The sequence below is a fragment of the Etheostoma cragini genome, unplaced genomic scaffold (assembly GCF_013103735.1).
Source record: "Etheostoma cragini isolate CJK2018 unplaced genomic scaffold, CSU_Ecrag_1.0 ScbMSFa_321, whole genome shotgun sequence".
Classification (NCBI taxonomy): Eukaryota; Metazoa; Chordata; class Actinopteri; order Perciformes; family Percidae; genus Etheostoma; species Etheostoma cragini.
Genome location: NW_023267454.1, coordinates 44665 through 55948, shown reverse-complemented (window position 1 = coordinate 55948; position 11284 = coordinate 44665). Strand labels below are relative to the sequence as shown.

The 11284-nt window shown below is 37.9% G+C and overlaps 1 protein-coding gene across 1 annotated transcript in view; it reads right to left on the bottom strand.

Annotated features, from left to right (window-relative positions):
• Positions 1 to 4693: 4693 nt before the first annotated feature.
• LOC117940759 (high choriolytic enzyme 1-like) overlaps positions 4694 to 11284 on the bottom strand; it is a 10776-nt gene continuing 4185 nt past the window's right edge. Inside the window, exons 2-3 of the mRNA XM_034865922.1 lie at positions 9292 to 9352; positions 4694 to 5433 (exon numbers count right to left, since the gene is read on the bottom strand). Of these exons, the coding sequence (XP_034721813.1) occupies positions 4694 to 5433; positions 9292 to 9352 (801 nt within the window). The remainder of the gene's footprint in view (positions 5434 to 9291; positions 9353 to 11284) is intronic.

Below are 11284 nucleotides of genomic sequence, written 5' to 3'. Positions count from 1 at the left end.
GTCATGAGTCTCAGTGCGGCACACAGATGTTCCTTCATACGGTTTCAGTCATTGTGTTGTGGTAGCTCAGAGAAACATCTGGTCAAGGATCCGGTCTTCCCGGTCGCTGTGCTACACGTTCCCCTGGCAGTACGAGAAACTCCACCGACGGTCCCTGTCAACGGGAATCAGACATTTAGAAACGGGTCGTTCCATTTAATTACCCCTCCGGTGTCCTCGGGTCCATTTGACCCGTTTACAGAAACTTTCTATGTCACAACTGTGACAAAACAACGTTGAAAAAAGCAACAAAAACTTTTTTAAACTCTAAAAAAGTGAAGAAAAACGGTAAAAATTACAAAAAACATCAAAAATATTAAAATAGTGACAAAAATGTTATAAAATTGACTACTACGTAATTTTAAAAAACATCAGCAAAGTGAGAAAATAAGTTGAATAATATTGTCCAAAAATGACAAGAAAAGTGTCGAAAATTTGACCCGTTTACAAAAACTTTCTATATCAGAACTATGAGAAAAGAACGTGGAAAAAAGTTTAAAATGTGGAAAAAATCTCCAAAACAACTTTTTTTAAAGGCTGAAAAAATGTTTTTTTTCTTTTTTGAAAAACTTACTAAAACATAATTAAAACAACATCAAAAAATTGACAAAATCTTGGAAAGAGTGACCAAAAAATTTGCAGAAAATTTGACTCGTTTACAAAACTTTTCTACATCAGAACTTTGATAGAGAAAGTTGAAAATGTTGAAAAAAACACAAAAACATTATGACGCCTAAAAAGTGACCCAAAAATAGGGAAAAGTGACAAAAAAATATCTTAAAATTAGAAAAAGCAACGCAAGTTTTTTTTAAAGAAACATCAAAAAATGTGACCAAAAATAATTGGAATAGAATTGACAAAAACATCGAGAAAAGTGTAAAAAAAAAAAAAAATGTTGAAATTTCAACCCAGAGAAACAAAAGTTGCAGGTCGACGGGTTGAAGAATAAAAATTGTAAAAGATACTAGGGTTAAAAGTTAAAAGGTCGGCGTCTACGTGTTGTAATTGAACTTACCGCGTGGAAACATCAAAGGAACTCTTCACCCCCGTTACGTAGTTGCCGCTGGCGACGGTCCAGCTGAAGCTTTCCTGAAAGTAGTTGATCACTGGAGTTTTTTGGCAGTTAGAAGTGACGAAATCAGGAGCACGACAGCAGTAAAACTTCCATCTGAAAGCAAAACAAGGTTTTCATTTACTTTAGATATCAAAGAAGAATGTTAATGTTCAATCTGAATTACTTTCAAATGTGGTAACTCTTAACCCAGCCCAAAATTAATGAAAGTAGAGACAACATGGGGACAACATGAGGACAACATGAGGAAAACATGAGGACATCATGAGGACATCATGAGGACATCATGAGGACATCATGAGGACAACATGAGGACAACATGAGGACAACATGAGGACAACATGACGACAACATGACGACAACATCAGGACAACATAGGGACAACATGACGACAACATCAGGACAACATGACGACAACATGACGACAACATCAGGACAACATAGGGACAACATAGGGACAACATGAGGACAACATCAGGACAACCTGACAACAACATGAGGTCCACATGAGGACAACATGAGGACAACATGAGGACAACATGGGGACAACATGAGGACCACATGAGGACAACATGAGGACAACATGAGGTCCACATGAGGACAACATGAGGACAACATGAGGACCACATGAGGACCACATGAGGACAACATGAGGACCACATAAAATTTGACTTGGGGACAACATGGAGGTTAATACAGTTAACAGGGCGAACCCATCGAGCACTCGAAGGTTCCTTATTTTGTGTATCTTTGATTTTTTGTGTAGTAGTAGTTGTGTTGACTAAAACATAATTTAAAAAAGGTCAAAAAATGACAAAAAAATGATACAAAAATGTCAAGAAAAGTGTAGAAAATTTGAACGGTTAGAAAAAAAATTCTAAATCAGAACTATGACAAAACACCGTTGAACAAAGTGACATTTTTCCTTTTTAAAACTACAAAAACGCGGGACAAAAAAACAAAACAAAAATGTAACTTCTGAAAAAGTGACCCAAAAAATGTAAAAAAATTGACTAGAACATAATTTAAAAAACGTCAAAAAATTAGAAAAAGCAACAAAAAAATGTAAAAAAATTATTAAAACAATTTATAAAAAATGTCTAAAAAGTGACAAAAGTATTGGAAAAAGTAACAAAAAACATCTAAAACGTTAGAAAAAACAACAAAAAATTATAAATGATTTAGTAAAATATAATTTAAAAAAAATTTAAAAAATGAAAATGAAATTACAAGTAAAGGAAAAACCCAAAGACTGACCTTCTCTCCTGGAAGAGCGTGCTGTATTCACTGTGAGCCCCGGATATCACGGCATTAACTCCACATCCGAAGTCCATCTCTCCCCAATATTCGTTGACGTAACCGGACCATTGGCAGGCTTGGGTCACCTTGAAATTCTTGCAAGGAATTGCCCAAAGTCGATCTTTTTGGTCATTATCGAAGAGACTATTGGGTAAACAAATCAGAGTGTTAAAAAACTTACTTAAAACATGAACATGTTCATAATATTAAGAAAAATATCCCGTCCAACAAACCCCACGGTGTAGAAATCTCTCGCAGCTTAACATGTATCCCAAAGATTAGTTTCAATCTAATAAGAATCTAGAATTCTAATTTCACTAATATCACATAACACATACTTTTATTACAGTTAACCTGCCACTCAAAGCGATCTGACTTTCTCTTTTCTCTAAAAAACAAGATACCATCGTCTGCAAACAGTTTGATCCCATTCAGTTTAATAAGTGTTCTTTTAGTAATTGCTGTAATGCAACAACTAGGAAATCAGCAATTACTTCTCATAGGGACTATGATGTTCTTGTCAATGACTAAATAATAGTTTACAGGCATTTCTTAGCCATTACCCAACAACATAACATTTACTCCAACGCCACTAATTAACCTGTTGTCCTATATCAATGTTCTTTTTAATTCCCCAAAATAACATGATTGATTCCACCCAACGCTCTTTGCCAAGTACAAATCTCTACTTTCATTAATTTTGGGGCGTCTTATTCAATTTTATAGCATTGTAAAACAAATGGAAGTGTTTTTGAAATAGTATTGAGTAAAAGTTGACATATTCCAGTCTGTGATTATCATCAACATCCATTCCTTTAATTTTAGTCTCAATAATTCCTAATTTCTGTTTTTCTAACTCAAACATTAGGTATAATTTTCTATTAATGAGGTTTATTGACCATAAATTCAAAAAATTACTGTAAAACTAAAGTTAATAAATTAGTGTGGAAAATGTCAAAGAAAGTGACAAACATTGAAAAAAAAGCATCAATGAAGATGTCGATTTTTTATGGGAAGACAACACGAGGGTTAATGACAACTAAGAGAATAAGTATATTTTTTAAAACATATTCATGCTTTTTTCCATTTATAAAAGAATCGGTTAAGAGTTTGTTAAATACAAATGTTTACAGGTAAACAAAGTTATAAAATGTGCACATACACTACATATTAAGCAAAGGTCTAAAATCCATCAACAAGCCGCTTCATGATAGCATTTTCACGGAGGATGATGTTGTTAATAATGCAAATATTACATGCTCTTTACAGTCATGTAGTTCATGTTTCACTAGTAGATTAAATGTTAACAGGACAAAAATGTAAGAAAAAGTTGAAATGTTGACTAAAGGCCTCAGCAAAAGAGTTGAATTTTAATTTTGGCTACACGAGGGTTAAGACATCCTAATATAAAAACACAAGTTCTCTTTAACAATGGAGATTGAACTCTTTGGTGCTACTAACCTTGTGAAGCCAGAAACAGCTTGGCCCAAAGGACACTGGCGAGTGAAGGCGGAGGACAGCTGATTGTCCCAGGGGCCGTAATTATGCAAGTAGTCCCCTGTAAGAAGAGTTCAGGGGGTGAGTTAAAGACAACAGGACTGCCAGAGTCTGGGGAAGTTATATCTAGTCAGACTGATTAAGACTCATGAAATAAAACAAAGTACTATCTACAACCCTTGTGTTGTCCTCGAGTCGAATGGATCCTTTTTAAACTGTTTTTTATCCGAAATACGGATTTCTTTCAACCAAATTGCCCAAAAATAACACGGATGATTCCTTCCAACATTCGTCAGGTAAATAGCATTTGAAGTCTTTCTTTTTTAATGGTTTCAAACTGATAACTATTAGTCATCAGTCAGTCGTTTATGTTCTGTGCTGTGTGACGGATTTTGCTGCTGTAACACCGTAATTTCCCAATTTTCTTGGAATCAATATCTATCTATCTATCTATCTATCTATCTATCTATCTATCTATCTATCTATCTATCTATCTATCTATCTATCCATCTATCTATCCATCTATCTATCTATCTATCTATCTATCTTCATATTGTCTGCTTTTAAACTAAAAACTAATGTATAATTTGATATAAATGAGATTTGCTGACCATTAATCCCATGAATAAGTGTAAAACCTGTTATATAAAACCAGCTCAGGTTTTTAAAAAAGCGCCAAGAGCTGAAAAAAGTGATACAAAAATCTGAATAAGCGATAAAAAAACTTCAGAAAAGAACAAAAAAAATGTTAATTTTCAATTTTGACCTGGATGGACAAGTTCACGCTTAACGGGACGACAACACAAGGGTTAAACCACACAGTCCCAATGAAGTTGTGTACTTACTGCAGTCATACAGCTTGTTGATCTTCAGGATGTCGCTGTCTGACATGCTTGCCCTCTGGCCTATCTGTGCGGAGGGCGTGAGGGGGGTGATGGTGTCTCCTCCGTTCTTTGAGAAGTCCTTGGCTGCGTAATGCATGACGGAGGAGTAGTCATATGGAACCGCCAGGTTATTTGTCTCCTTTCGGTCAAAGTTGCTTGCGTATCCGTCCAAGATGTTTTCGTAGTTGATCCTGACGTACGAGTCTCGGTCGCTCCGGCTTTGCTCGTGCCAGAAGCCCAGCGCGTGGATGAGTTCATGCTGCACGATGCCGTGTTGAACGCATCCTGCACCGAGAGATAACTGCTGAGCCCCCCCAGTCCGTCCAGCGTAGGACCAGCACCCGGATAGTTTCTCGATGCTGATGTAGTCGGTCTGGGCAACACGAGGGACGAACCGGACGCAGGTGCTCATGTGGAAGGCGCTGATCGCGTTGTTAATCGTGATCTTTTCGGAGCTCGTGAAGGAAGTGCTGACGTCGTACGGCACCTGGACCGTGTTGCTCAACTTCTGCCATGCGCAGTTACTGCAGGATACTGCGTTTCTTGCAGTTCTTGTTCTTGGCACAAAAATATCTCCATCTGTTAAGAGGTCTTTCATATGTTCATTTCTGGTGAAGATTTGCGAAGTGATGGGTTGGGTATCTACAAAGGGACAAAAGATTCAGTCAAATTCAATTTATGTGTAAAACAACGTTAATCTCTCTCTCTCTCCTATCTCCTAGCCATATGAACAAACATCAGTTACCTTGTATTCTTCCTTCGCAGTAAGTGAAACTCCAGCGATCATCCCTGTCAATAAAAACACAATTTAATTATGTGATGGAAAGCTAATGTCTTTCTGAACCCTCAGGTTGTCCTCAGGTCAAATTGACGCGTTGTCCTACTCCAATGTTCTTTTTAATTCCCCAAAATAACATGATTGATTCCACCCAACGCTCTTTGCCAAGTACAAATCTCTACTTTCATTAATTTTGGGGCGTCTTATTCCATTTTATAGCATTGTAAAACAACTATTGTTTTTGAAATAGTATTGAGTAAAAGTTGACATATTCCAGTCTGTGATTATCATCAACATCCATTCCTTTAATTTTAGTCTCAATAATTCCTAATTTCTGCTTTTCTAACTCAAACATTAGGTATAATTTCCTATAAATGAGGTTTACTGACCATAAATTCCAAAAATAATTGTAAAACAAAAGTTAATAAGTTATTACTACGTAGTGTTGAAAACGTTAAAAACTTCAATAAGAAAGAATCAACAACAGTGTTGATTTTCAGTTTTGACAGGAAGACAACACAAGGGTTAATAGATTGACTGATAAAGCTCTTCTTGCTTTAGATGCAGACTCTTTAATGTATAGAACTGCTAAACATTAATAACTGTTTAAAGATAGAAGATAATTGACCATGTGACCCTCTGTTCTCAGTGTATTTACCCGTGGTTACTCTCCCGGTGGGTCTGGACGCCTGTTAGCAACTGTCCTCCAGGGACTTGCCAGTCAAAGTCCTCCCCCCAGTAGTTGACCATCGGGGTGTCCCGGCATTCAGATGTGATCAAGTTTGGAGAAGAGCAGCAGAGGAAACTCCAACTGAAACCAAATCAGAAAGAGAAACCTTATTAATGGTGCCTTAAGTCAAAGAAAACTGGGACTTCAACCCTTGTGTGGTCCTTCAAGGACTTGTTTAGTTTATTTAACGCGTTAGACTGCAGGATGGGTCTCAGGACCCGGAAGGACAAGATGATATACAATATACAATGCAAAAAGTAAAATAAACGGAACAGGTCCTGGTGACCCGTAGGACAACACAAGAGTTATATTAATTCAACTTCCTAAATCAATTCACCAGACAACAGTGTTGGGTACTATGCATAATTTGCATAATTTGCATAATTTGAAGAAAGCCACCAACCTCCTGTCTCCATGTGTGCTGTTGTAGTTGCTTTGGACGCCAGCAACCGCGTGATTGGCCGGGCAGTTAAATTTGAGTTCTTCTTCATGTAAGTCGTGGAACCCGGACCAGGAGCAGTTCACGGCAGCAGCGAAAGGCTTGCAGTCAATCTTCCATCGGCGAGCTTTGGTTCTGGGACTGTAGGAGCTGGGACATGGATCAAAAAGACTATATCAGCATATATAGCAGCAGACGTACCGGTGAAGTAGTAAATAATAACCAGTTGAACGGCAGAATAATACCTCCTGAATACAGAAGTTAAAGAAAGTCGACCTGCAAAGTCGACCTGCAGCTTTCGGTTTTTCTGAGTTGAAATTTCAACATTTTGTTGTTCTTTTTCTACACTTTTTGAAAAAAATGCTGATTTTATTCCTACTTTTTGACTATTTTATAAATTATGTTTTAATCCATTTTTAAACTTTTTTTGTCGCTTTTTCTAATGTTATTTTTTGAGTTTTTCCGATTTTCTTGGTCACTTTTTCAGCGTTCTTTTGTCAACTGCTGAAATAGATTTTTTTTTTTAATGGGTAACATTTTCTTCACTTTTCTTGACATTTGTCAATTTTATTCAAATTCTTTAACTTTTTTTTAAAATTATGTTCTTGTCAATTTTTTTAAGATTTTTTTTTACTTTTTCTAATTTTTGAGTTTTTTTTTACTTTTTGGGATTTTCTTGGTCACTTTTCAGCGTTCTTTTGTCATAGTACTAAAAATAGAAATTCTTTTTTAACAGGTCGAATTTTCTTCACTTTTCTTGTCATTTTTTAAACATTTTTTTGTCGCTTTTTCTAATGGTTTTGATGTTTATTTTCCATTTTTTCCGATTTCTTTGCCACTTTTTCAGTGTTTGAATTTTTTTTTTTTTTTATTGTCTTGCGTTTTCTGTATTTTTAAAAAAACATTTGTCACTTTTTAATGTTCTTCAGTCATAGTTCTGATACAGAAAGATTTTGTAAATGGGTCAAATCTGACCCGAGGACACCAGGACGGTTCATCTTCTCGTGTAATTTACCTCTTAATCTGAGACACGACGTGTTTATCTGGACAAACACGACGCAGAACGCCTCTCCCACTGCTGTCACAGTTCTGAGCGTTGTATCCGGCTGCAAACACACAACATGGTTAACAACATGTTAACAACAAGGTTAATTACATGTTAACATGTTAACAACATTGTTAAATCTGAATCAGCTTAATTTGCCAGGTATGAAGACACATACTAGGAATTTTTCTTTGAATCATCATTGCTCACAATGCGCTTACACAAACAAAAACAGACATTAAATATGTACACACTAATATATACACACTAACATATACACACTAATACATACACAGTGATATATATTAAGTAACATATACACACTAATACAAACACACTATAACAGAAACACTATAAAGGCAACAGAGCAACGAGGAGTGCAAAGTCTGCAGGAATGAATTGTGATAGTTAGTATTTTAAATGCGGAGCATAGTGCAAAGGATGCTGGGATAAATAGCATTATAGTTTTTATGTCACAAATGTTAATTATCATCTACATTTTAGCAACAGCATCAACTGCTGGACTCCACAAGCGACTGGCCAGATTTTCAGGTGATTCAGTCGTTGCAAAGGTAAGGACACAGATGTACAAGTAACATCCCTTCTCCTCCTTCAGTGTCAGTTACAAACGGAGTTTGAGGTTCTTACCTGTCAGGAAGACGAGAACGGCAACCGAGGTCCACATTGTGTCGGATGTGCTGGTGTCTGACTGCCTTCACTGGTGCAGCTGCTGCCCTTTATACGCGTGTGACCAGGAAGCAATGCTCCTTCTCCGTGAGGGTGGGGTGGCTCGTACTCCAACACCTGTGTGTGCATCCTCATACCAAGCAGCACAGCGACGTGTGTCACGTGTAAACAAAATGCAGAAGAAAATTCCCTTCTTCTTGTGCCAAATGTAATTATTATACTTAAAGTTACATAATAAGTGCAACATGCTCCGCATATTTCCGATCATTTACCAGAACTGATGTGTGATGTGATTAATTACATCCCAGCACCAGATCACCTGTTGGGACAAATGTCAGGGCAGTGTGTCACGGGGAGGAAGGAGGACCCAAAGCAGAGTTGTAGAGATCTTCATAAAGGCTTTATTTACTTGTTGTGGTTGGGGTCCAGTTGTTTTTTCTGCATTTACTGTGGTCCTGCTCTGTCCCCTGATGTTTGGTTTCTCTCCTGTCTGAGGCCAGCTGACTACACACAGCTGCCTCCCGTCAATCAACTGCTCTCACCACTACACCTGCCCGTCATCCCCATCACCCCCAGTACATCTACCCCGGCTCTTCATGCCCCCTTCACCTGATCGTTGATCCAGTCCCACCGGTGAACCCCGTCAGCCCAACTATCTAGTGCGTATCTAGCGTTATCTCCTCGTGCTTGATGTACTCACCTTTCTGTTCACTACCTTTCTGCAGTTTCCTCATGCTCCCGGTCCTTCCCAGATCCATCTCTTGTGTCTTGTTCTTAGTTCCCGAGGTCCAGATATCTTCACATCCCGAGCTTCCCTCCACCCTCCTGTCCTTCGCCTTCCTGTTGCTGGTGTCCGCCTCTCCATTCCCTACCGAAGATTTCCTAAATAAATATTACCCTGAGCGTGCATTTGAGTCAGTCTTTGCTAAAAGTAACAGTTACTAACTCGACTTCTTCCCTTTCCCGGACTCTTGTGCTCTCTCTCCCCACCCTGAGCCATGGTTCTGCTTCTTAAAGGGAAGTTTTTCCTTGCCTCTGTGGCCTCGTGCTTGCCCTTAGTGGGAATTGGGTTTCTATAAATGAAAGAGTCCGATCTAGACCTGCTCTTTATGGAAAGACCAGGGAGATAAATAACATCCCAGAGTCCTGGTCTAGACCTGCTCTTTATGGAAAGACCTGGGAGATAAATAACATCCCAGAGTCCGGTCTAGACCTGCTCTTTATGGAAAGACCTGGGAGATAACTGTTGTTGTGATTTGAAGATATATACATTGAATTAAAGCTGCAGTCAGAGATATCAGACCACAACAGGGGACATTAGACCCACATGTCATGACCCGCAAAACTGGACTAAGCCGACTCGGCTGACGGAGGTCTCGGGTGATCCTGCTCTACTGGCTGTCCAGTGCAGAAGAAGCTTATACGAAGAATTTAAACTATTTTGGCTTCATGTGTCGATAAGAAACTCTGGACTGGAGATTTGGGCCAGGTCCTTTAGTTATAGATAGATAGATAGATAGATAGATAGATAGATAGATAGATAGATAGATAGATAGATAGATAGATATCAGTCCCAATTAAATGGGAAATTACAGTGTTCCAGCAGAAAAATCAGTCACACAACACAGAATATAAATATAATGAAATACTTGGATACAATATACATGAAATAATATTTGGATAAAATGCAAGAACTAATATTAGGTTATGGACACGATAGGAATACAAAAATGTGCAACTGCTTGTCTGTAGATAAACAACCTGTGCAGGTTGATAAGTACAGGATTGTAGTTTTTATGTTGTTAGCTGCTCAGTTTCCTTATGTTGCGTTGACGTGTTTTCAGCTTATTTATGTTTATAGTTTCCGATAAAAACCTTCTGATGAAAACAACATTGGATCTTAAAATAAAACATGACTCACATGACCTATTTCCCACTAAGCCAATTATTAAAAGGGTAATTACAAAGATCCAAGGTGTTTATTGTCATTACGATAACAAATTATGCAATGAAATGCTCGTATCCCCCCCCCCAACAGTGCAACAATAACAACAATAGAAGGAAATCTATACAATAAATCCAAATAAAAAATTAAACAACCTATAAACATATGAATAAATAACATGCTGTAGTTATATAACAGCTGACCGAGTTGTGTGAGCAGCCAGGCTTGTACGAGAAGAGATGAATAAGACGTGAGTCATGACCCAACTGGTTGTTCCTTTCTGATCGGGCTGCTGTGAATGAGAAGTCGACCGGACTTCAGAAAGTAGATTACAGAAACTTTCCCATCATGGCCACGCCCCCCCGTCGACATTAAGTAGGCCACTGATTGGCAGACGTGCGTCAAACCAGGAAGAAGCTGCAACAGTTTAAAATAGTCTGAGACACGTCTGACAATCAATTAAAAACTCATAAATAAAAACGTCTACAGACGTCCTGGACTTCCATCTGCAAGAAGACATTAATACTGGATCTGAAGTCTCTTTATATAGACCTTAGTGGTCCCTAATACTGTATCTGAAGTCTCTTTATATAGACCTTAGTGGTCCCTAATACTGTATCTGAAGTCTCTTTATATAGACCTTAGTGGTCCCTAATACTGGAACGCATATTTATCTTCACAAAGGGACATTTTCATACAATGGGACGTTTAAATGAGGAAACGTTAATACTCTGTCTTTCGTGACCCAGTTAGTCGTTACATAACAGGCACAGGTGTTTAATTATCGTGCTTGTGGTCGAGCCGGTTTTATTATGCAACAACCCGACAGTAGTTATTAGGTCATACAAACTACTTATTACAATCTTTTC